Source organism: Poecilia latipinna, unplaced genomic scaffold (assembly GCF_001443285.1).
Source record: "Poecilia latipinna isolate Pla-1442-1.1 unplaced genomic scaffold, P_latipinna-1.0 Scaffold942, whole genome shotgun sequence".
In the NCBI taxonomy this organism is placed as follows: domain Eukaryota; kingdom Metazoa; phylum Chordata; class Actinopteri; order Cyprinodontiformes; family Poeciliidae; genus Poecilia; species Poecilia latipinna.
The window spans coordinates 90,970-117,236 of NW_015113558.1; the positions used below are offsets into that span (position 1 = coordinate 90,970).

At 38.1% G+C, this 26,267-nt stretch overlaps 3 protein-coding genes across 5 annotated transcripts in view; 1 reads left to right on the top strand and 2 right to left on the bottom strand.

Moving 5' to 3' along the window:
- The window catches only part of evi5l (ecotropic viral integration site 5 like), a 60,173-nt gene extending 58,117 nt beyond the window's left edge, over window positions 1–2,056 (bottom strand). For both annotated transcript variants that reach the window (XM_015049359.1, XM_015049358.1), the window contains exon 1: window positions 1,680–2,056. The gene's annotated coding sequence lies outside the window, so the exon portion shown is untranslated. The remainder of the gene's footprint in view (window positions 1–1,679) is intronic.
- A 1,385-nt stretch (window positions 2,057–3,441) lies between these two features.
- Window positions 3,442–10,762, top strand: LOC106957844 (ATP-dependent RNA helicase DDX39A-like). Its single transcript, XM_015049365.1, has 10 exons — window positions 3,442–3,582; window positions 5,778–5,985; window positions 6,163–6,290; window positions 7,189–7,465; window positions 7,615–7,733; window positions 8,424–8,555; window positions 8,645–8,754; window positions 9,493–9,637; window positions 9,729–9,876; window positions 10,620–10,762. The coding sequence occupies exons 2-10, from the start codon at window positions 5,778–5,780 to the stop codon at window positions 10,634–10,636; spliced, it is 1,284 nt and encodes a 427-aa protein (XP_014904851.1). The 5' UTR covers window positions 3,442–3,582; the 3' UTR covers window positions 10,637–10,762.
- A 297-nt stretch (window positions 10,763–11,059) lies between these two features.
- On the bottom strand, window positions 11,060–22,007 carry LOC106957843 (protein CYR61-like). 2 transcript variants are annotated; one of them, XM_015049364.1, is made up of 6 exons: window positions 21,032–22,007; window positions 18,445–18,658; window positions 16,581–16,828; window positions 15,295–15,421; window positions 15,010–15,191; window positions 11,060–12,696 (listed from the first exon to the last, which is right to left on the bottom strand). In XM_015049364.1, exons 1-6 carry the CDS (start codon window positions 21,326–21,328, stop codon window positions 12,391–12,393), a joined length of 1,374 nt encoding a protein of 457 aa, XP_014904850.1. In that variant the 5' UTR covers window positions 21,329–22,007; the 3' UTR covers window positions 11,060–12,390. The 2 variants fall into 2 exon arrangements, with proteins under 2 accessions (XP_014904850.1, XP_014904849.1); XM_015049363.1 differs by having other exon boundaries at window positions 15,295–15,439; window positions 21,032–22,003.
- Between the last annotated feature and the right edge of the window lie 4,260 nt (window positions 22,008–26,267).

The window sequence follows — 26,267 nt, forward strand, 5'->3', positions numbered from 1 at the left end:
AGGGAATGCAAAAGAAAAAAAATTCCCCATGTCCCCTGGGGGGCTCCGTAATGATCTGCTTTTTGGAGTAAGAAATTATTCCAAGAGATTTTAGTTAAAGTTCAACTTAAAACATTGCCTCAGTCAGTGACTATTCTCTTTGACCTTCCTTTACCACTAGGTAAAGTATAAACTTATATTTCAGAGGAGCTGTGTTATGAATGAATATGTTAAATTAGTAATAGTTAGAAATTGTCAAGTAAATTGTTGCATGAATTTAACGTTTTGTGTCCTAATAATTGAATTTATAACATGAAAGGACAAACCAGATGAGCAAAATGATCTGAAAAGTTAGAATTTATATTTTATCTCGGTTGAGTTACCACACTTAAACAACAGGCTAAATTTAACTTATTTATGGGTGAAATAAATCAGATTATCTCTTCATGGTGGCACCTGTTTGTGCTTTGGAGATTTCTGACAGGAAGTGAAAAATGGAGGACCAAAAGGATTTTCATGAGTTTGACAAGAGATAAGTGATGGCAACTCGGCATGTATTTATTATTTTGTCCAAGGGAGGAACAATGGTGAACTGGTGAGTGGTGCACCAAGCCTCATTGATGCATGTAGAAAGCGATGTTTGGCTGGTGTTGCCATACCACCAAGCAAAAATGTTTAGGAATGATGTGAGGGGAGTAATATATTGACCCGCTGACTTGGCTTCAACACTCCACTGATCTCAACCCAACTGAGCATCCAGGATGTGCAAAACAATTGTGATCAATGCAAGTGTCATCTCACAAAGTTTCAGGATTTACAGAATCTACTGCACACAACTTGGACCCAGACCTTCAATTGTACCTTTAAAGGTCTAGCGGAGTCTGTATCTCAACGTTTGCACCAAAAAGGAGAACTAATGCACTATTAGGCAGGTAGTCATAATCTTATGCCTTATTTGTTTGTTTTTTTTTTTTTTTAGCATTTTAAGCTGTTAAAGTAGCATACTTTCTGTTTAGAAGTACTAAATAAGTGTACTTGGATAAAAAAGTGTGGAAATTGTTGCATCAGTTTTCATGGTTAGACGCTTATTAGGGTGATCTCCGCCACTATGAGAGCTGAGCATGACTCGTGCTTTGGGTTTAAACTTAAGAGCCAGTAATCTTATTGACAGATCTGTTTGGACACGACAACTCGTTATCCCGGTCTAATGCTGTGTGCTGCCTCGGACCGATGGGCCTGCGTGCATGCTCTGCAGCTGAATCATAATACGGCTGGACCCACATCTGTGGTTAAAATGACAGACCCATCATGGCTACTCCGTGGCTCCGAAAATCCCCAGTTTCTAACAACAACAACAACAACACGATTGTGTAACACATGAAATGAGGACAGGACGTTAATGAAAAGCTGTATCAACATAGCCACACACGCTGCTGCGTTAAGAAATACGGTTTATGAGCAAATGAATGGGCCGCATCCCTGTTGGCATGCTGCAACAATGACATGTTTCACTGAGATAAATGGAGCAGACAGAACCAGGAATAAACACAGGCCGAAATGAGTCACCAATCTGAATTTAGTTCCGTCTGTTTTTGAACTGAGAGCTTGCGGGCCTCCTTGACATAATACTGACATTTCCTCTGAAAAAATAAAACCTTAAAATAAATAAATAAAAAAATAAAAAAATCGCAAACGCTTACCTGGACTCAGTTTCCATAATCACGGCGGACGCGCTTAACGTCGCTTCCACGCCAGTCGGCCGTAAACGTTAGTTATGAGCTAATTAAGCCCTTAATAAAACACCGAGGACGAACACAGACCGACGGTCCAACGCAGTGCCATCCTCCTGCCGTCGCTCACCCGCGAGGCAGCGCCGCGACGCACAGCTGGTCGCGAGAGCTCCGTGCACGCGACGCGGGGATCCGAGCCGCGTTAGCTGGTCGGAATGTTTCCACAGGCCACCTTTACCATAAGCATGACAGCCGTGTGATGCAGCCAACGACTCAACAGGGATGTGGTTATAACACACCGGCCCGCATCAATCACACGGTGATTCACGCAGAATGGCTGGCGTTCTGCGGCTCCGACTCAGAGAGAGGTGGGGCGCACCAATCAGAGTGCGCAAAGACGTCTGACTGACGTCTCTCTAACCAATGGCGGAGCCCATTTTGCGGGAATGCTGGAAAATTACAGAGTAAAGAGCCAATCCATGTGGAGTTTTATTCTGCGGGAAGGTGGGCTCCGCAGGTGACGCGGATTTATGTGGGTAATTCATCCAAATATCTATCTATCTATCTATCTATCTATCTATCTATCTATCTATCTATCTATCTCATATGTGATCACAACCTTTGATAAAAAAAAGTAGCTAAATAAAGAAAGGTCTTCAAATAAATAAACATCTCTGTCCCGTTCTTCTTTATAATAGACTGAACTTTTATTCTTTAATCTCGATTTAGTACTTTTGCAGTTTGAACAACAACAAAAAAAACTTGACTGCATGTTGGGTCTCTTTATTTTCTTGACCTGTTCTGCAGTCTCTTGTTAGTTAATCATTACACCTGTTTTGCATTAAGACTTTCCGTCTTTGTGCAGTTTCTGCTTCCCTGTTCTGATCTTTGTGCCTGGGAACATTTCCTTCTCTTAAACTTAAACCCATAATTTTTACTTTACCTGCTTTGCAACAACTTTATACTTTAATCCTTTTCCCTTGTTACTGATTAAATGCTAATGCCCAGTATAATGACTGCCTGCTGCTTGATCACAGACAGCTACTTTTTTATTTTTATTTTGTTTATAAGTTCATTTCATAAGCTTCCTACACTAATGCCAATATTGCATTGCCACCAAAGGGACGAACTTGATACTGCATTTTCTCATGCTTACATCCATATGGAGGGGTCTGTTGGTTAGGGTTTTTAAAATTTTGTTTTATAATATTACAACACATTTATGTAGATTTAGTGTGAAAGTTCAACACCAAGTCATAATTGGCAAGTGGAATAAAATGAATTAACAATTGTCTAATTTTTCTTTACTTTAAAATTTAAAAGTGTGCCATTCATATTTCCCCTTAACCCTGATTCTCAAAAATGAAATGCAAAGGTTTATAGCTTTATTTGTGATATTTGAAAAATTATGTATTGTATAATGCAGAAAAAATTTAGGTGACAAAAAAATCTCAATATTCTTTTTGTCCCATTCACATTATCTCTGAAACAATTATCTGTGATGCTTTTATACCTGGTGGAATCTCCAGAGTGTTAGCTTTATTTTGATACTGAGAATATATAAATATAGTTTGTAATTTCTGAAAAAAAATTCAACTAGCTTTGGGCATGGTATCAAGCAAAGAATAAACAAAACTTACCAAAATGGCGCTTTGTACAGAAAACTTTACCAGCTGTGGAAAGTGCTGCTGTGCTAAGCGTGTAAATAGTTCGCAGTCCTCCATACTATAGCGCCCTCTATCGACTCTATTCCGAATTTCGGAGGTGTTCGCGAACGCAGCATCTTCGTGTGTCCAGTCTGCTCTCCGTGTGAATAGCCGTTAGCTGGTAGGGTAGTTGACGCTAAATAACAGCAGCGGAGGACAGACTCAAGGTGACGACACACTTTGTTTTCACTTTTCATAACGCATTTGTGAACGTGTAATTGTGTGTAAACTCCAGCCTGCAAAGGAATATTTAAATCATTTTCCAGTTGCACTGGAGACGCTTCAGATGTAACATTTGCTTTGCTAACTGACGTGTTTGGCGCATCAATATCAGACCGTTGTAAATCGGGGTAACCGTTTGTGTTTAGGCGAAGTTGTGGTGAGGAGTTTTATTTCTAAAACATGTCGAATTGAAATCGATCTTGTATGGCTGGGAAGTGAAATATTAGAAGCTGATATCCCATGCACAATGCTCGTCTCTGCTGAGCATGCTAACCAGTTTGTATGAATGAAGGAGAAAGACTGCATTGTTTTTGTATGTGTCCGTTAGCTCAGGTCAGCGCGTCCAACAGTCTACAATGCTTAAGCCCGGCATAGAGTAAAATACATAAAAGTCAAAACAACTGGTTAATTGTGAACAAACAGAGAGCATTCTCTTTCAATATTTATTTATTTATCTTTGGTAAGCCAGGGCCTGCTAACGTTAGCCAAGCTAACTTGCAACCAACATAACACTGAAACTTAGGATTTAGCTATAACGGTATCAAAATGCATCATCAAACACCCTCTAATGTAAGTCATACGGCGAACAGGCATAGCATTGTGTTACGTTGCTGGTCAAACAGTGCCGACCCGTTGTGGCTTTGCCTTCATTAGACCCATTGGGGCAACCAGGACGCCAATATTTTAACACCAGATCCTTTTTAATGTTCTGTTTTTGAAGTAGGGCCTACCTGGGTTGGACTGTTTCCCGCACATCGAATAGATGTTCAGTCGGTTTGAGATCTGGGGAATTTTGTGGGGGAAATCAACACTTGAAACCAATCCTGAAATACCTTTGTTTGTGACAGAGAGCATTAACCGGCAAAGAAAATCCATAGCCATCAAAGGAAAACTCTTTCTCCACAGATCGATCTGCAGCGATGCAACATCATACAGGACAAAATGCAATGCACTGTGTAACCAGACACCCTTTACTTCAGAAAGGCATTAACTTTCTCAGAAACTTGTTCTGCAGTAGTTCATCTGGACGTTCACTCTCTGTGTGGGTCAGTGGACATTAGTTACCCATGACCTTATTGTCAATTCACAGCTGTTCCTTCCTAGGACCACTTATAGACCCCAACAGACCAATAACGCCACACAAAGGCTGCAGTTTTGAAGACGCTGAAGGTGATACAGTTCCTAAAATGCATCACCTTTTTTTTTCTGAATCTAATGAATTAATTTAGTCAATAACTTAACTCTGTGATTAATATATCTCATCCAGGTCCCAGATGAAAAGATATTATTCACTTTACCTGTTAGTAATCTTATACCTCATTGTTTTATACTCTACATGGTAAAAACAATTTACAAAGTTTACAGCTGATTTAGATCTACAGCCACATTAGCAGCAGTAACATCTCTCACACTGCCGTAGGTAAAACTTAGATTTCTCTTATTGAAGATACTCGAAGTTTGTTGAGGTTTGACAGAACTTGTATAAGCTTTGTTTGAGTGAACATCAATTGTTGCATTTAAATCATCTAGGGTATAAAGTTTGGTTTGAGCCTTTTCTTTCCCCTAGGGTTTGCTCTCTGCTTTGGATCGTGACTTCAGCTGTTGAACAGATGGCATCGCCAGATTTCACTCACTGGTCCACAGTGAAGTCCACAGCTGACTCAGTGACTGTTTGTTTCTGCTTTTCATGGCTTCACAAAAAGCAGAAATCGTCACCCCTCCACCTCTGTGTTTGATAGTTGGTTTTAGGTTGTAGATTTTTAGATTGGTTTTCTCCAAACATGGTGTCAGGTTTTATGTCGAAACATCTAATTATTCATTGTTTATTGTTCAAGATGCTTTGTTGTTAATTCAGAATCCATATATGCTGCTGTGGCCTTTTTTTAAAATTATTATTATTAAGAAAAGGCAAAGCTTCCACATTTTCTACATGTAGTCATTAACTTCACAGGTTTCAGTTTGCATATTTAATATTAGATTTAGATGGTTTCTTGGTTTCTACAGGTAATTGTGAGTTAAGTTGACGGGATGCCCATTTCATGAGATTCCTTGAGAGTTTCTTCTTGTGAACAATTTGTGTAACTAAAAAACACAAACACGTGTGTTTATTTTTCCCCTCCTCCCCCCGATTGTGATCCAGATGGCAGAGAATGACGTTGATAGTGAACTTCTGGACTACGAGGAGGACGACGAGCCCCAGGGACTCCCAGAAAGCGGCACCCCTGCCAACAAGAAGGAGGTGAAAGGTTCCTATGTGTCCATCCACAGCTCGGGCTTCAGAGACTTCCTCCTCAAACCAGAGCTGCTCCGTGCCATAGTTGACTGCGGTTTTGAGCATCCTTCAGAAGGTAACTCGCATTCAGAACCTCATATAAAAGTTACCGAATAAATTAATTGTAAATATTGGTTATGATTTTGATTCATAAGGGCATTTCGATTGCAGCTATTTAGATCTTCATTTGATCTATATGATGTCTGAAGATCGTTCTTATTATTAATTATTTTCCTTTTTTTTTAATTTGTAGTTCAACATGAGTGCATTCCTCAAGCCATCCTTGGCATGGATATCCTCTGCCAGGCAAAGTCTGGTATGGGAAAGACGGCTGTGTTTGTGTTGGCCACATTGCAGCAGATTGAACCTGTGGATGGCCAGGTGAGTCGATCATTAAGAGACTCTCAACCCTTGAAGCACCTTTTGTTTCCCAAGCTGGTGTTTCTGCTTATTGGTTTTCTAGATGATCAATATTTTAGTTGGCTTAAAAGTTAATTAAATTAAACGTTGGCCAAAAAGACAAATGTATTTTCATAGCACATTTCAGCAACAAGGCAGTTCAAAGTACTATACATGACAGAAAGGGCATAAAAACATAGAAAAGAAAAAAATAAAATAAAATGAAAGACTGGAGCGATGGGTGACGGTATGGGTGGACTGTTTGCTGCATGTTTTCCACTTTTCTCTCCAGTCCCATGATTATAATTCAATCCCCAAGAGCCTGCAAAAACTGGCTCTATATCTATGTCTAAACCTATGTCTATATCTAAGTTGTTGAAAAGATTTGATGCAGTAAAAGGGGGAAAAAAATAAAACAAAATATTGAATTTTTATTACACTTTGATAAGAGTAAGTACATTTTGGGACTTGGAGATAAATAGTATTGCTTTTTTCTTTCAGCTCTAATTTCTCCAAAAAATAATAATCAATGTTGTTGTTAATTTTTGAACTAATCAAGGTTTTAAATCTTCCAAATTACTGTTTAGTTTTGGAAAATGTTGTATATTTTGTAGTTTTCCCATCACAAAATCTTTGTTCTTTTGGACAAAAAGGGCATAAAAATATTCAAAAGGAAAAAAAAAAAAAAACTTAAAAAATTTCATATTTCTTGTCAAGTCTGAAGTTTTTGAAAAGATGTGATGCAGTGATGCAATGATCTTCTAGGTAATGTTAACAAGCTCCTCTTACAAAACCAGCTCTTACAAATGGCCTCAGGTTTTAATAGAAATATACAGAACCGATGGCTCTAACGCGACGATTCTCATTTTGTTTGTACCAGGTCTCTGTTCTTGTGATGTGCCACATACGAGAATTGGCCTTCCAGATTAGCAAAGAGTACGAGCGCTTCTCCAAGTACATGCCCAACGTCAAAGTGTCTGTGTTCTTTGGCGGCCTGGCCATCAAGAAGGACGAGGACGTCCTGAAGAAGAACTGCCCTCACATCGTTGTAGGAACTCCAGGCCGCACGCTGGCCCTCATTCGAAACAAGACTCTGAGCGTGAAGAACATCAAACACTTTGTGCTCGACGAGTGCGACAAGATGCTGGAGCAGCTGGGTGAGTTGGAGGACAGTCAACTGGACGCGAAACAAAGAAGACAAATGATACCGACGTGTCGTGATCGTTCACGGTTTAGTTACTTGTGTGCATGAAGAATCTTAGAAAATGGCAATGTTAAATACTTTTTGGGTGTTTTTGTCCTTCAGACATGAGGCGTGATGTGCAGGAGATCTTCAGACTGACACCTCATGAGAAACAAGTTATGATGTTCAGCGCAACACTAAGCAAGGAGATCCGCCCCGTCTGCCGCAAGTTCATGCAGGATGTGAGTTTTTACAGATTCATGTTTGGATGAGGCAAGTTGGCATGATGAGGCAACCCTGGTAAAAATGTGTAGATCCTCTTAGCGGTCTTATTTTTACCTCATCCCATAGATCTACCGTAGGATTTAGGCGTGTTGGTTTGTTATTTATTTGCTTTGGTGATCAATATTATTATAAAATATAATAACCAACAGTTGTTGCACTCTAAATAATCTATTGTAATATGAATTTCGCACACACTGATATTGTGATGATGATACATTTGCAATATATTCTGCTGCCCTAATAAGAAACATGGTATTTTAACTTGCCAAAAAGTCAAAATCACTTGCATAAAACCTGTACCACAAAGGAAAATGTGCATAACTAGGACAAAGTGTACAAAAACAAAATTTGAACTACAATTTGTAGCTCTGTTTTGTTTAGAAATGGCCAACAATAAAACAGTCTGAAAGTTGTTGATTTAAATTTAATGTTTGAGAATCTATGAAACAAATTTCCACAGAAAGTGAACCTCCTCAGCAGTTCTGGCTCAGGTAGCGGCCACATGGCTGCGCTGATGTGCAGGAGAACAGACACAGAGAGCAACCAGGAAGGGCTTTGAGCTTCTCTCTTTGTGCTTTACATTTCTAAAATAACTCATAAATCTGTCGATGCAGCTAATTTTACTCATTTGTTCCCTTCTTTCGCAGCCCATGGAAGTATTTGTGGACGACGAGACTAAACTGACACTGCATGGCTTACAGCAGTATTACTGCAAGCTGAAGGACAGCGAGAAGAACAGGAAGCTGTTTGACCTCCTCGATGTGCTCGAGTTCAACCAGGTACACCTGATGCCTCTTCCACCCCTCTTGATTTTACTTTTATCTTAATAAATGCTTAGAGCTTCACATTTTCCTGCGGCTCGTGACAGGTGGTGATCTTTGTGAAGTCTGTGAATCGTTGCGTTGCCCTGTCGCAGCTGCTGGTGGAGCAGAACTTCCCCGCCATAGCAATCCACCGGGGGATGGGACAGGAGGAGAGGTGGGAGCTGATTTCATCCAGAAGCAGAGGGTTGTCATGTGATGCATCGCTCACCTTCTATTGTTTGGGTGTTTTATGGAGATATACCAATCCAATGTTAATATCCGTGTCCCAATATTGAAAAAAATTGCAGCTCGGGTATCGGTGAAAGAGTGCCTAATTCACAAATTCAGATCTATTTAGTCTAATTCTGTGCCTTCTGCTCTGAGTGACGTCATGCCTTATTATTTATTTTGCATTATATTTAGAATTCATAATTTAATTTAATTTATTTTTACATGTTTGACCAAACGGTCAAAACCTGTTGTTTCTGTCAGTTTCAGTGTACTATTTATTTTAAATTGGCTCTTGTACTCTCTAAAGTTGTGCTGTTTTCACATAAGATTTATGTGCTATGCTGCACATAAGATTTATGTGCTATGCTGCTGCAGAATTATCAAATATATTTTTAATTTAGTACATTTATCTCTGTGTTTTAAAAAAAATGAAATGTTTTAATTTATTCCAGATATGTTTTCCTGCATCAGATCGGGATCTGCTGATGCTAACCCTCAGATATCTGCATCAGTATCGGCAGTGAAAAAAACGTATTATTGCATCCCTAGAATTCTGTTAAAAATTGTGATTATAAAATTCCTATCAGCTTTGCCTTGAACAATAAGTAGTTTTTCCTCACAGTGCTCGGATGTAAAGGAATCATTTTTTGAGGTTTCTGAAAGCTTTCCCGGCCCTCTCCAGGTTGTCCCGGTACCAGCAGTTTAAAGACTTCCAGAGGCGGATCCTGGTTGCCACTAACCTGTTCGGCCGAGGAATGGACATCGAGAGAGTCAACATAGTCTTCAACTACGACATGCCCGAGGACTCTGACACGTACCTCCACAGAGTAGGTTCAGATCTAAACGATTTGGTCTTTGGTGTGGTTTTAATTTGGGCGGATTGGTAAAAATGCGTTATTACATTTTTCTTTACATCAGGTGGCCCGTGCAGGCAGGTTTGGAACCAAAGGCCTGGCCATCACCTTTGTTTCAGACGAGACTGACGCTAAGACCCTGAATGAAGTCCAGGATCGCTTCGAGGTCAACGTAGCTGAGCTGCCAGACGAGATCGACATCTCCTCCTACAGTAAGTTTCCATGTGGCAGAGCGTGGGTTAAAGGAGCTCCTCATCCAGTATCTAAGCACATGTGCTCTGATAATCAAAACCTTACATTTTATGTTCAAACATATTGCAGTGCTTTGAAAAAGTATTCACACTTTAAACGAGCTTGTTTCTAATTTTGACACATTACAGCCACAAACTTTAATGTATATTTTTGGATTTTATGTGACACTCCAACACAAAATACTGCATAACTGAGAAGTGGGAAGAAAATGATTTTGAAAATGAGTTTCACACTTATTTTACAAGTAAAACATCTGAAAGGTGGAATGCAGTTTCCCACCAGTGAAACAATCTGGCTGAATGAATTCAAAATCGAGTTTTTGCAGCACATAGATGGAGATGGAGGCAGCATCATGCTGGGGGAGATTAGGGATTGGTGAAGTTGTTGTAAAGTATTACTGTGGCGTCTAAACACAAATGCAGGCCATAATTTAATTTTAATTTCACTGAGTTTTGTGTTTTAACATGAGAAAGTGTGGAAAATTCAATGGATGCCAGTGTTACTGCAAAGCACTCACACTTTCCAAGTCAGTAGCCTTTCACTGGAGGCAGCACTGGTGCTTAGTAAAGCAGTGATTGCTATTCAGACATTGGAATGTATGAATCTTTAGCAGTTAATTTGTTAAAAAGTCTGAATTATAAAGACATTAGACTTTTGTGTTGTAGCTTTTCATTTTCTAACGTCTCTGTTTCTGTCTTTGCAGTTGAACAGTCCAGATGAGTTTGCGGGCTGCAGCCAGTGAAGACTGTTTCTATGACTACTATTGTTGCTGTATTGTTGGCAGAAAGGAGGAAATGAAGAAAAATCCGTATTTGTTTAAATATAACCCTCCCAACATAAATGTAGTCAAGTTCAAAAGGCGTTTTTTTATTTTCAACATGTCTTTGCCGAGTGCTTGTTTTAATGTTTCCCTTGTTTAAACCATGTTTTCAAAAATATTGTTTTGGTTAAATAAATTTTTTGTAACTTACCTTTTTGGTGTTGAAGTCATCGTTAAATAATCACACATATATAAGTATTTTTAGAAGATTATGAGCAGATAATTAAACTCGCCAGCAGAAGGCAGCACTATAGTTTGGGAAAAGAAGACAAGATAAATATATATAAACAGAAAATAAATTTAATCAAACAGAAATGCAATTGTAATTGGATGAAATGGAACTTTATTCTGAACCAAATCTCTTTCTTCAGGTGAAAGAAATTTGGTTAGGATGTTCAAAACAACTCGGCAACCATCGTGAAAAAGAAAGTACTGGAAGAATAATCTCTATTGGCGCTGAAGCTAGTTTTAAATCACTGTCAACTACGAGAAAAACTCCTGCTGCAAAAGTCAATATGTCAACTTCAACTGAATTTTTAAGCCATACACATGGGCTGGAAAAGGAGACTACCTCCTAATTAACTTCACCTCAAACTGACAAGCTGAATATTTGCAAAATATCTCACAAAACTGGGTTGAATCAGATAAAACATGCTGAATGACCCTGAACTTAACCCGTCTCAGTTTATTTAAAGACATTTATGTTTGTGTTGAGTGTGAACTGACAGAAATAGACAAACTTTACTCTGTATCTTAGTTTAAAAGTATCCATCCAAATAGGAGTCTAGAGGAAAAAATATTTACGGCCGACTATTAAGAAAATAAAAGAAAAACTGCAGGAGTTTAATTTTATTCTTATAAAACAGCATATTTATCCTGACGTTATTATGACTATTTGTGTATGACTTTATCTTAATATGACTTCTCATAATTGTATTTTAAATATTTTAGTGTAGGTCTAATAATACTCGTCGTATAATATAACTGATATATTTGTGAATGAAATTTATTTATCTCACTCATTGTTGGTTCATTTCGTGCTGAATTCTTTGGAATTGAAACATTTACTTATTTAACCTGACTTCAGGTTTTCAAGTAAACCAAGTCACTATGTGCACATAGTGCCTGTTTTTTTTTTTTTTTTACAGATTTTTCCTTTCCACCTAATGCATGACATTGTAGATTTAAATACAAAACAGCCTGTTATTTTCCTTTGGTTGTCACTGAGTAGTCAGTGGGTTATAAGACGTCCAGTGATACTAAAGATTCCCTTTCACTGGCGCTACATGACGGTCAGAAATGTCCATGCCAAGTAAAGTGCTTTGTTGCTTGTGTAGAGTTTCTCCTCTGGCCGATCGAAGCGTTTCATCTTCCATAAATGAAACCTGCAATCAGCGCAGAGTGCAGAACGGCTGGGGATTTCAGGGCTCTAATTTAGGTCCCTCGTCAGGCTTAAACAAGAACAGGCGAGTGTACAATCCACTCTGGTCGCACTAAACGATGTGGGTTGCTTTCAGGTAGTGACTAATAATCCTGGCAGTGCATCTTGCCTTTTGTCTTCTCCATTTTGGAGGCAGAAGCAGAGAAGCGGCTCCTTGTCTCGGAAGGTTCCTCCTCTGAGCTGATTTTCCAAACGACAATCCTCACATCCAGGCTAATCAATAAACTTGTGTGTGTCGCCGTACATCCAGTGCTGTGGAGGCAGTGCCGCTTCGTTGAGGTGGCCACAGTCACGGCTGCATTTACACGACTGGATGAACATGGTGGGCTTCCGGAAGCGCTCGCCGTCCGGGCAGACAAAGGTCACAGGCACGGTGCGCGTACGGCGCGGCGAGCAGCAGCGGCCGTTCGTGCACACGCCGCAGTAGTTCGGTCGGTACAGACGAACGCTTTGACACTCTCCGTAGGAAAGGCGGACGGGCTCTGGGGCTTTCTGCGTCGGGGAGCAGTGCTTACCTTTCTGTGGTTTGGATAGACAGAAAATAAAAATGTGTTATTAATAGTTAAGGTCTTCGCCTTAACTAAATGTACAGTGGTCAGAGTTGTGCAGTAACCAGTTAGATTCACTTGGATAGCATTTACTTTTAGGAGTATTTTTACTGCGCTGTGATGGTTTTCTCATACTTGAGTAAGACACCCTCCAAGTAACTTCACTGAATGAAGAACAAGCTTGTTTCAGCCAAAATTTCACCAGACACACACACCTGCAGTTTTTGTTAAAGTTTCATGAGTTTCATAGTGAAAGAATTTGATTTAGATTTCTTTTCTTTTGCCTGATTCTGATATTTATATCAATTTAATCTTTAAAATACCAAAGTTTCCACATATGTCAGAGCCTAAAACTACACCTGGGAAAAGGTCTGTGGGACCACCTGAAAAAGGTTGAGTACAAACGATATCCTCAGAGATTTGGCGAGGTAGAGGGCGCAATAAGACGGAATAATGACATTTAAACTATAATTATTAGTTTAACTGTGTTCACACTGGCTGATTGCAGATTTACTGTTTTCCTGTTTAGCTTAAATGTCCCATTTAATATAGAAAAATGTTTACATCAGAATAGACTGCCTTTCAAACAAGTTATATTCACTTTTTATATCCACTGTATATGAAAAGCTTCTCTAAAATTTGTCTCTACACGCAGACATTTCTTATGACTTTTAGCATTAAGGCGTTTAACTCAGTCAAGCTGAGGAATCAACAAAGGATTAATATAGACAGATCATTTCCCTGAACTCTGAGTAAACAGACCGGACTCAGCTATGGACAGTTGCTTTGCAGGAATGCTGAGTATGATGGACTATATTTAAAAGTATCTGCCTGCTACCAAAGCACCAGTGAGTAAATCAGCACTACGCAGTTCACACTAGATCTAGTGCTACTGGGATTTTCCATGTTCCTAAACTAACAATAAATATTCAACCACAAATATTCGCTCAAGGTCGGAAAATCAAGCTTTTTCTTTCATCCTGCCCATTTTTCAAATTTTCTTTATCCGGTCTTGAGTAGAAAGAGACTTTGTTTTTGTAACCCGGTGGTTCAGCACACAGATAAGGGGAGAAAAAAAAAGATTTATTGATAAGTGTTATCAGAGCTACAGGGTTAGACTTTGTGTGATAAATAAGTACAGTTTCTTCCAAAGATATTCATACCCTTTGAACTTTACACTGTTTTGACCTGTTACAACACGAGACTTTTATGTTTTTATAGGGATTTTTAAGTGAAAGATAAACACAAAGTAGTGCATAATGATTAACTGGAAGGAAAATAATACCAGTTGAATTTTTAGTTGATAATTCTCTGAATTATGGAGAGAATCGGTGAACATTGATTTACAAATCTGGACTTTAGACAATGTTAACACGTGTACTGCGTCCACTACGGTACTCGAGGCAAACTGGAAGCAACATTTGTTGTTGCTTGTTTTAAGGTTTCTTCTTCTTCTTGCCACTGTTGAATTCTTGACTTGGTCTTAATGATGCTGTTGATTCACTAATGTTTTCTCACCTTCACAGAGGAACCTGATGCATACTGAGATTAAATTACACACATGTACACTCAGTTTGTTGGCTAAGTAACTTCTGACAGCAGTTTATTTAGAGGTATCATAAGAATTAAATTGCACATCATATTTTTCTGATATTTATTTGCGAACTCTGAACTCAAACTAAATATTTAAAGCTCTCTTTTCTATTCCTTCCTCTTTACACTTCATGTTCTATTTTTCATCTGTGTTTATAAGGAGGCCAAATGTGGAAAAGTTCAAAGTGTATGACTATGACACTATTGTCCTGATGGACCTGACGTCTCCTCCTGTTTGGGTGCAATAGGAGCTAAATGTTCCCATGAGTTGGTAGATAGCCAATGAACAACTAATAAAATATCTCCAAACAAGGCTTGCTTTCCTCAACTGAAGCTCTTTTAAACAGATTTTTTTTAAATGAGTAAAGTTTTCCAAGGAAAAAAACCGTATAAAGTGCATTCAGTGTTCATGAGCCATTTGCTTTCTCTGAATTGCCTAAACTGCTGTTGACGTCAAAGATATTTTGCTGTTGAGAGCGCTCACTTGCTCATGTTTCTGCAAATACTTTATGATAAAGATAGTTTGTAGCACAAACTATGATTAAATTTCAAACCCAAAAGATTTGACCTATTTTAGTATGAATTTAGTCATGCAGTTTGTCAACTCTGAACTCAACTATCAGCTTATTGATGTAACTTATTTCCATTATAAGCTAATTTTCAGTATTTGACCGAACGGCATCAGACCCACCTTGGCTGGGACGGTCAGACTGCGGCACGGCCGTATGGTGCAGATTCTCGTCTCCTTCTCCAGTTTGCACTGCAGGTTCTCGTTGGTGATGCGAGAGGAGATGCCCATGCCGCAGCTTCGTGAGCACTGGGACCACTCAGTGGTTTGGACTGGACATTTTTTCTCCTTCATGGCGCCCCACACTGAAGAATGAGGATGAATGTAAGAGACAAAAAAGATTATGAGAGGTTCCTGATCATTTCCTGTAGCTTTCCCTAAACACTGAATGTAAATCCTTTCTGTTACCAGGCATGTGTTTGTAGCCCTGTCGGTTTTCCCAGCCGTTTGTCTTGACATGTGTGATGCCGTCATCCAGGATCACCTCATTCTGAGCCCCTTGAGTGACTGCATGGTACCGAGGTCTGGGCAGATGCTGTTGTAAAGGAGGGATCTGTAAACAAGAGACAAGACACGTGGGCCACTTATGTTACGATCAGTGATGAGCAGTAACGTGTTACTGTAATTCGATTATGTTTTTCAAGTAACGAGTAAAGTGAGAGATTACAATTGCAAAAAAGGTGATCATTGTTGCTTCTGTGCAAGCAGACTGAGGAAACACCTAGCAAGCTGCAGAGACCGGCAGATCTGCCGCTACATCTAATTCCACCAGACAAACCTCTGATATTCCCTCTACAACAGAGTATTAGGACCATACTAAAAAAAGAAGAAATAAAAAAGTTAAATTACGAGAATAAAATTGAAAAGTATGAGAATAAAGTCATAATATTACCACTTTATTTACCTTTTGTCTTTGCTTTATTTTTGTACAACTTTATTCTAGTAATATTATGACTATTCTGGTAATTTTATTACTTTATTCTCGCATAAACATTTTAAAATGTTCTTATTGTGGGGTTAATACTCTACCCCCAGAAAATGGTTAATACTAATTCATTATTAGTCCTCTCTGCACTTCACCAGCTGTTAAAAGATGTAAATGTTATTAATTCGGAGTACAGCCAGGAGAGACTGATTTAATTTATCTTATCTTATCACTGTATTTCGAAAGGGTTGCAAACACAAAAATAATTGTATTTTATATGGTGGAATATAAAGAAATACTGTTTAACAGAAGAAATATTTTATTTTCTTAAAATATATAGTGGAATATGCAGAGAACAGATTTAAATATCCAATAGAATAGTTTAAATATTGCTGCATTTCATTCAGGTTAAACAAGTGAAACAAAAGTTTCTAAAATAGATGTTTTCATTTGATTAAATGTACATGATGGACTATGCAGAAAAACTAGTCTGAAAGGTGTATTGCTTTGCAGCATATTCAGGTCGTGCATTGTTTTATTCAAAAGTAATGAAGTAATTATTAAAGTAACTAATTACTTTTGAAAATAATTAATCAGTAAAGCAACTGGATTACTTCGTTGGAGAAGTAATCAGCAATTAGTAACTAATTACTGTTTCCAAATAACCTGACTAACACCGGTTGTGATTGTGTCTGTGTTTAGTTTGTTTTGACACAAACACACAAGCACACAAGCACACACACATGCACGCACGTACGCAAGCACGCACCTGGTGCTTAGGTGGAAGAAGCCAGGTGTCCTTGTTGCAGTCCACACTGAAGCAGCACCGTCCCGGGATCCGGACCAGTCGAGGGAAGGGGCAGGATGGTGAGGCAGCAGGCAGCTTGTTGCTGCAGAGCGACGTGCAGCCGACAGCTCCATCTATGCAGGAACACTGGTGCTTGCAGCCTGCATGGAAGATCTCTCCATTCTGGTAGATCCTGTTATTGTACTCGCATGTACGTCCCTCTGATTTTGCTGCAACACGATCATTAAAGAAAGAAAAACATTAAGTCATAACACTACAATTAAAAGCATGAGTAGAAATGATAATTTTGGTAATGATCTAAAACAGAAAAAGCTTTAGTCTGATTTAATGTTATGTTTAATGATCTGTAGATATCTGGTTTAATCTGTATTTATTTAGCACTTTTTCACCTATTATGAAATGCTTTACAAGACTAACTTGGGTAGCGATTGTATACTGCATGCTACACATGGAAAACAGATACCAAAACAAAAATTACTTCAAAATCTATTGAATAATGCCAATGAAGCAAAGCTGTCATCGAACAGGGCTAGGAACAATATCGATGTCTACAAACTCAAAACAACTTCAGTCTCAAATTCCATTCATTGTTATCTGCGGTTATTGATGAGGAAATGTTGAAAAGGTTTATAAAGTTCTCGTACAGGTGAGCGTGGTTTCTCAAAAGACTGTGCCAGATTAAACAACAACTCACAAGAATGTGGCAGGTTTGCTTCAAGTTTGGATCTTGAAGGCAATTATACCTCGCTTTTCCTTTGCTGCTTGTCAAAGACTTTCTTTTTTTACTTTCAGTATTCCTGAGAGACAGCACTGTCCTATGATGGCCCTCCCACGTGTGCAGATGATTGCACAACAAGCAATAATCAATAACAACCCACCACGACTTTGATACAGAAGTAGTTCAAACACACCTGAATCAAATGAAGGCTCATTAACAATAAATCATATTTCTTGATGACACATGATTAATTTCAATAGATAAAACATCTGACAGAATATTAAATGCTCAATGTATAGATTATTAACTGAACCACAAAGCATTCTGGGAGATGTAGGCAGAGGAAAGATTTTAGTCGCTCAACCTCCAGTTAAGCCAGGTTGGTGGAATCAACTAACTCACTCAGTCTTTGGTTACCTAGCAACTCACTCACTCTTTGGTTACCTAGCAACAACCTGTTGAGTAAATTAAGCAACTGCAGTTAAAGATTTCCCCACTGTGTCTCATTAAAAATAAACAGAAATGGTGTGGAGTAAAAGCTATGGATAAAAGAGGAAAGGTCACCCTACCAATTTGGCATTATTTCAGATATTATTGATATCAAGTGATGTGAAGTGCTTATATAGTGATACATTTTTCAGCCTTAACCCAGATAAACAATGACCTTGTTGTAATACAACAAGGCTGCCTGTGGGCAACATTTGTTTAATCAAAAGAAAATTGCCCTTATCAAGACAACTTACTAACCTTTCACCTTAACAGTGAACAGAATTACACAGAGTACTTGCTGAGAAGTAAAAATAGGAAAAAAAGGAAGTGGCAGACTCCTTGTCACCAAGAAGCAGCTATTTATAGCTCTCAGGGAAGCACAGGCCTGGTACAGATGGAAAGCGTAATATTATCCCTGAAACCCCCATCACGGCTATAAACCATTTACTACTTATTAAAATGAGTAAGGCTACATGCTGCTTCACTGCTGCACACCACTTTCACTTTGATTCTCATTCCGGGTTGTTAAAAATTGACCTGACATGACCAGGAGCGTAAAGGAGGTTTAAATCACAGTAGAGCCATTTTCCAAGTGAGACTTCCTGCTTCCTCCCTCACCTCGACAGACGCCCCAGGCCACTGTCACGTCGTTGCCATAATTGCACTCCAGCCCTTTGTGGTGGTCGCAGGGCTTCATGTGGCTGCAGTCTTCGTTAAGCTGTGCGGCGCACACCTTGCAGCAGCCGCAGCTGTCTGGCACGGCGCTCACGCCTGGAGGGCAAGCAGGGGGCTGCGCAGCGCATTCACACACAGCTGGGCAGCTAGCAGACACCTGGAGGGATCAACACGTCAAACAAAACCCACAATGCTCAGGTTTAGGAAATCCAAGCAGCTAACATGTACATATACGCCTCATGCTTCTCTAGCATTATTTATTGTTGACCTCTCAGGCCAGTGGTCAATATTACTACTTTAACAAAGGGCAGAAACCAGTTATCATGTCAGTTAATTGAATATAGTTATGATTACTTAATTAATCGGATATAAACATTGACAGTCTGCAGCTTTCTCATTTAACCATGTAAGCCTTTTTAATACAATATTAGAAATACAAATGAGCAAATAACAACATACTACTGGTACTTTAATGTCATTCTCTGTGGAAATTCAATGCAAATATTGCAGAAAAAAAATTAAAACTGATAAAAACCTGCATTTGTTATTATATCAATATTTAAAACTTTAGCTGGTTCTTTTTGTTTTTTAGCTAAATCTATTAAAAGTCATTGTGGAAGGTTCAGAGAGCCACTTTCGGCTGCAGACCCGACACTTTTCATGTTCAGATGGTTGATTGAGCAGCGCTCTGATGGATGTTCAAAGCTTAAAGTATTTTTAATAACCTAACCCGGCTTTAACATTTGTTCCTTAACCTTAGAGGTTTGTTCCCTAACAAACCTCTAAGACCTTCATAAAACACCTGGACTTTAAATTACACACAGGTGCCCTGTTTCCACTGAATACGTAGTTTCAGAAGGCAATTAATTTCATTAGATTTAATTAATGGGTGTCAACATGAAAGGGACTAAATATAAATGCACAGCAGATTTTTCAGATTTTTAAGTTGTAAAAAAAAAACTTGAATTCTTTCCTTTCACTTCACAAGTCATGATCATATAAAAGCACCATTAAGTTTATTATAAGGTGGCAAAATGTGAAAAAGTTTGTACTTTTGCACTGTCTCCCCTCACATCAGCTCTTGTTTACTGATAAAATCTTGTTCCCTGTGCAACAAGCTGTCATCCAGCCATTTCTCTGCATGTTGATAACCTCATAGCAAAGAGATACTTTGTGTTGGTTGGTCAAATAAAATCCCATTAAAAAGTTGAACCATGACAAAATCTAATAAAAGTTCAAGAGGTGTTGAAACTTTAACAAGGCACTGTTAGGCTTATTAAACCTCAATTAAATGGTTAAACAATATTCACTGGTTACATTTCTGATGTCACTAAGCCGCCTGCCTGCACCCACTTAGCATTGCTTAGTTAATGTTTGTGGTTTTTTATAGTTCTTACAAATTTTCTTCTTTTAAAACAACCTGCTGCTCTGGAGCTGAAGTGTCTTTGGATCTTCCACAACTCATGACTAACTTTGGTTAAAAATTATAAAGAATGAAAAGTTTTTAAATATAGGTATCATAAGAAATATAGTTATTTTTAACAGTTTCTCTTTTTTCAATGGAGTACTTCATTTTCACAGCTAAACAATTAAATTAAAACTCAAAGAGAAATTACTCAAAGTACCAGCAATATTTTTCAGATTTTTTTCGTTTGTTTGGCTGGAAGATGTATTTTTTTTAAACATAACTTTCCACAAGTATAATTTTTTGAGAAAATGCATCCATCCTCTTTTTTTAAAATGTTATTTACAAAAGTGTTATGTTTTCCTTTATAAAGGCTAAAAATAATAAAATTAAATTAAATAGTGTTTCTTTTAAAAAGACAATGAATTTGTTTTTAATGTGCTACCCAAAGGTCTCCATCTGGCCACTCCATATATTTTTTCTGGTGGAAAAGAAAAACGTTATGTGCATTAAGCATGTTCACCACAAAATTTAGTGTGGTCATAATGTATATTTTTGCTTAAATCAATGTATAAAACAGCATAATTCTAATGATTTGGTAATTAGTAGTAACCGTTGCTTTTCTGTTTTCTGTTATCAAACTTAGTTTAGATTTTTGTGCAAATACAGATGCATTAAAACTGCTATTTAGTTTCTTAAGTCAACACATCTAAATCAACTTCACATATATTTTATTTTATTTATTTTTGCAGAATGGGGTGGCAGAATGGTGCCCCAATGCCCAGGGTGACAATTCCTGGAAGACTCGCCCCTGAATGCGCTCGATAAAGTCCCATACAGACAATTAACTTGACTCATGGTTTAAACGCAGGAGCCAACATGTTTCCATTTGTAAAAACCTGGAACATGAGTCGGCACCGTTATTACTAGAAATGACTAACTTATCTTCTTGTACATTTTAGAACAACAGAAAAATTACCAAAATCATACCAACACAAGAAAAGTCTATTTCACCCAAGAATGTTTCTGTTAACACCACTGACAACAAACTGCACGCAATTATGTATTTGTATTTACAGTAAGCTCATATAAATCCGCTATCGAGCTGAATGATAAACATCTTACCTGTGTCATGGCGACTGCTGTTATTAGAGTCACGTAGGTCAGAAACGTCATTATTAGTTTGGAAAACGTCTTAAAATAGAGATACACGTGAAATAAAAACAACCTCCGGTATCTTATAACTTCTTTCTCTCCGTGCGTTTCCTTTTCTCCTGGCTTCAGACCGTCAACCTCCCGTTTTATACTGACAGTGGGCGTGGTTTCCCCCACGCGGCTCGCTTTCTGATAGGTCGGTGGGCGGGGCTTGTGATCAATGCAGCCATTCATGAAACCTCCAGAGCTGCTAGGTATTTTCTTCATGAGTTAAAAATTAAAACGTAGCGGTCGCTTTCAAGTCACATTCCTGCTTATGCGGCCTCCACCCTTCAGAGTAAATATACTCATTCTGCAAGGCCAGACAAGGTAACATTAAGGAGGACCTCCACCTCTGAGAGGGGAGAGCAAGGAGGAGAACATCTGCTCCGTTTTCCCTTGACAAATTTCATGCCAGAGCAGAAAGCTTAAGTGGAGTGTATTCAATAATAGCAGCAGTGAGGATACTCTTTGTGCTCTGCATGGTGAGAGAAAACGCGTTCCCATAGTTTTTTTTTTTTTTTTTTTTAAATTGCTTTGCTTGAATGTTTCATCTGGATTTTTGCTGGGCCGACTGTTTCTGACCATTATTTCTCACCACATCATGCTGACTAGGGAATAATACATTTAAGATGACTTGGAAAGAATGGTGTAGCTGGGAAACAGGTTTATTGTTGCAGGAGCAGAACATATGTTGGCCTCCTCCCTCTCCTCTCCCCCTTTGCCTTATTCAAACCGCAGGTTTCCAGCCACACCTGCCCCAACACAGAGACCCCTTTTTGATGAAAGAAATGTGATATGCAGAGGTTTTCAAAGCTAGTGTTCTGTTCTATGTATTATTACTTTGACCTTTTCCCAGCACATAACGTAAAAAACCTATATAATTTCAGGTTTGGATAAAATTAGTTAACTTTGAGCAACAGTAGCTTCTTTAGATGCTATGCAGCTTTTGGTTCATGTGCAAATCATATTTTACATAGTACCCGTTTGTTACTTAGTTTATTTTCTTTAGAAATGAGCTATTTCTTAGTACATGAAATTAGAAGACAGTGACTATAAGCAATAGTATATGTGGAACATTTATTTTTGAAATTATGCAGAGCCTTCCAGACGTTTTCATGTCCTTACATTGTCACAAAGTTAATTCCTTTGGCATTTTATTTGGTAGGCCAGCAAGTAAGTCAGGGAGCATCTGACTGAAAGAAATATGGTAAATAACAGTTTTAAAAGATGTAAGGTGTGCTTATATTCACCTCCCTTAACTTTGATACTCTGAAATAAAAACCAGTGCAGACATTTGCCCTCAATAGTGAACTGATTAATAAAATCCATTTGAGATTAATCTATCAGAGGTTTGTTAAAGAGCAATAGTAAACAAACAGAATTATGAAACAGATAATTTAGGGGGAAATATATTAAAAAGAGAAAAGTGCTCTTTTTAATATATTTCTTAATATCTTAATATCACAATTTACACATTTTAATGCAAAAAAGGCAGTCTCGTCAAAAGCTCTGTGTTTTATCTCTCCACAGACCCCTAACAAAGTAAAATTAGACGCACAGACACCCTGCTCCAACAGTGATGTGAAATTAATGTGTGCTAATGTTGAGAAAAACAAATGATCTCTAGACAGAAATGAGCATTTTTCTTGGGATAGTTGTAGATCTAATTTAAACCATAATAAGTGACCTCAGGAGAGACGTCAATCTATTTAAGAAGGAATTTAAGTGGACTACAAAACAGTCCACTTTTATAACCTTTGAGTAGCAAAGCGTGTAAAACAATATACTAATGGTTACATCTACTGCTTCAATTGAAGTAAAGTTGTTTGTTGCTTGGCATGGCATTGTTTGGTGCTTATTAACGAGACATAACGTCAGACTTTGGCCATTTTTAAAGTATAAATTAACACAATCTCTGGGATTGTTGTCTGTTATCACCTGACTGCTGTCTGACAGAAACACACTGTTCTTAGCTCATCTAAGTAGCTAGTAATTAGTTTGGTAACCGAGCACAGCAACTATTAAAATAATCCCACAACAACACTGAGATGGGTTTGATGTCATTCCCAGGTCCTGGTTTTGAATTTAGAGGCTAAACAGAAAGAGCCACCAACATTTATTCCTGGTTCTGTCTTCTTGAATTTATACTAAAAGTTTCTCTAAAACTCTCCACTGCAGCTATTTTTGAGTAGTTTCTGTGTCTAAGCTAAGACAGTTGTAGTAGAACCACCCATATTTTAGTAGCTTTTGCTTATTTGCAGTGTATGATTAATTTTGTAATTCTCTTGTTAATAGTCAGTGCACAAAGTACCACCAAGTTATTATTGGTGAGATATTTTATTACCAGAGATCCAGCAACGGTATTCGTCTAAAAATGCTGAAGCAAAGTGGAGAAACCAAGAGTTTACTGCATGCTTAAACTCTTTAGCCAACAGGAAGAGCTGTAACAGAATATATTGGATGTGTTTAAACACTGAAATGCAATACACTGAGTGGGAATACAAAATAATATCAACAGATGACAGAGTTTGATCCTCATCCCATGTGGCTCCCAGATACAAAGCAGGATGCAACACGATCCATAAGAAAACATACAGAAAGGCAGTTTCTGACAGGGGCTTGATGTGGGAAAACAGGAAATGACCAAATGAAAGAGCAGAGGGAATGTTAAGAAAGGCTGGTGAGAAACAGAAGGATGAAGCCAGGATTGAGGTGTGGTGGTCTTAGCAGGTGTTTCTTGGTCAGAGAGTTTGTTTTTTCAGAAGGAGGAGTGTGTGAGTTCCCTGCTGACTGGTCCGATGCACCAGTACAGGGTTTCTGGCAGTCTGGATCCACGGTTTTATAAAAACACAACACTCCTACATGAACATTTTAAAACTCTCAGGAAGTAGATGCAGAAATGCATGTCAAGTAGCTGCAAAATAACATTTGACTAGGATTAAAGAAAATGAATACAAATCAGGATTGAAGGGAAAAAAGACAAACATTAAAAAATGGAAGTTACTGCAAACTTGCATTGCCATGTAAGACTTTTATTATAGTGAGACGAGGCATGTTACAATTCCTGCAGTTTGCGAGCAATTTCTCTCAGCTAGGTCTTTAAGGAGCAGCAGCCAGAAAAAGGAGATTATTGTTTCACCGGTCTCTTTTCTTTACAGCAATTAGTCAGCAAACGGGCAGAAAGAGGGAAAGGGGGAATATAAGGACAGCTCAGAAGGTTTGAGTATTAAACATTCAGTGTTGCAAAGATAAGAATATTACAAAAAGGTTGCAGCAACCTGGTGCCAAGGAAGTTGAACTGAAGGAAGAAATGTGGAAGGAAAAGGTTAAGCAGAAACAGAAACAACATCTTTTAGAGGATTATCAATAAAAATCCAATCTGTATCTAATCTTTACCAATAAAATAATAACCTGATGAGCGTTAATATCTGGTGATGCTCTCCAGTTAATCTGAGTGATCTTATAGAGACAAATGGGCCAAAAGATCGTTCTCTAGATGTGCAAAAAACACAAATTTTATCAGGTTTATTGGTCTGCAAATATCTTTCTACACTTGAAATAAAATAAAAAAAACAACCTGCAAGTAACTTTTCAGCAAAATATAAGAGCTTATTTTAAGTCAATTATTCCTTAATACTGATGGAAAAATACTAGTTCAGATTATTTCACTTATAACAGGGAAAAAAAGTCATTTATTCCAGTGGAATAAATACTTTTTAAAATCAATATTGAAGAATTGTTGATTTAAACAAGCTCTGTTTTATAAAACGCTGATGATTTCTGAATACCGTAATTTTTGAGGTGTCATCTTCTGAGGCTCATGGCAAATTCTGGTTGGTTCTAACTTCTGGTCTCTCCCATAAAACCCCAATAAAAAAAAATCACAGATCTCTCTGGGTGTAATGTGACAAACTGTTGAAAGCTGCAGTGGTATGAATACTTTTGCAAGGAACCATGATCATTTGTGTGAATGGAGAAAATAAGCTGGAGAGAAATCTGAGACTGCTCCTGATGTGAGTGAAAGCTTGGGGTGGGGCCACGTCTGCGTTCACACCTTACATTCATCCTACAGCATAAAGCATAATGAGATATGTGTGAGATCTGGCATTGATGTATGGATCCTGAGGTAATGAGCTGTGCAGTTTGAAGCTCAGTGTTACGTTTCACTAGAAACCAGGGAGCTTTCTGGAGAGGAAGCCAACAACTCCTGAAAAGCAACTTCTGCTGGAAGTCACAGATGAATGTGATCAGTAAAGCATGAAACTCTTTTGTGTACGGTGCCTGAAAGCACAATGCTTTGTCCAAGACCGACTGTGGAACTGCTTCGGACACTTTTTAACCCCCCCCCCACCCCCTCCAAAACATGTCATCATGCAAGACTTCCACCAGATGGAGCCAAACTCTTTAATAATCAATGGGAGGATTTGATCCAGCGGTTAGAATTAAGCATTGAGGAATAAATAAGTTCATTCAATATGCTGCTCAGTGCGTCTTGAATCTTTTCTCGTTTTGTCACATTACAACCAAAAACCTCAAAATTTGTGTTAAACCACAGATTTTTGCACCTGCTCAACTATAAACTTGCAATATTTTAAATTAAGCAAAGGGGACGTATATTGTAGATCCAATATTTGAAAAGAGTTTTGCCTCAGTAAAAGATAAGCTTTCAGTTCTCAAATGTTTTTGGCTCAATTGACAGGATTTGAGTCACTCCTTATTTGAAAACAGTAGACGATTTGAATAAATTAATTTATTAATTTATGCATATTTGGGTGCATCAAAGACTTCTTTTGAACAAACAAACAAACAAAAAATCACTTCATAGATGCGGTTCTATTTACTGTGACATAAAAAACAAAACAAAACAGGGTTATTAAAAAATGAAAACTCTGGTCTGTAATTAATTTTTTGTTGCAAAAAGTTTGTAATTATTTTCAGTAATTTTGTTCTAATTAAAAATAAAAAGTTTCCATTTAGAACAATGGCCTGTGGTGAGAAATAATAGATTGCATGTTGTTTTAGAAATAAAAAAAAGAAAAACGTCTGTGTTCTGCCCCTTTTTTTTCTGATTTTCATTTGCAAAAACTGTTGCAGATTCAGTTCTACTTCTCCTCTATTTCAGATTGTTGTAATGTAACAAAATGACAATGTGAGCACATTTATA

Bases quoted from the DNA above. Each gene is read 5' to 3' on its own strand.
- LOC106957844 (XM_015049365.1), top strand. From the start codon at position 5,778: ATGGCAGAGAATGACGTTGATAGTGAACTTCTGGACTACGAGGAGGAC. The intron at 5,986-6,162 runs GTAACTCGCATT...TTTAATTTGTAG, and splicing joins TTTTGAGCATCCTTCAGAAG to TTCAACATGAGTGCATTCCT. The intron at 8,755-9,492 runs GTGGGAGCTGAT...GGCCCTCTCCAG, and splicing joins GGGATGGGACAGGAGGAGAG to GTTGTCCCGGTACCAGCAGT.
- LOC106957843 (XM_015049363.1), bottom strand. From the start codon at position 21,328: ATGAAGAAAATACCTAGCAGCTCTGGAGGTTTCATGAATGGCTGCATT. The intron at 16,829-18,444 runs GTGAGGGAGGAA...ATCGTGTTGCAG, and splicing joins GGCCTGGGGCGTCTGTCGAG to CAAAATCAGAGGGACGTACA. The intron at 15,440-16,580 runs GTGCGTGCTTGC...TCTTGTTTACAG, and splicing joins TTCTTCCACCTAAGCACCAG to ATCCCTCCTTTACAACAGCA.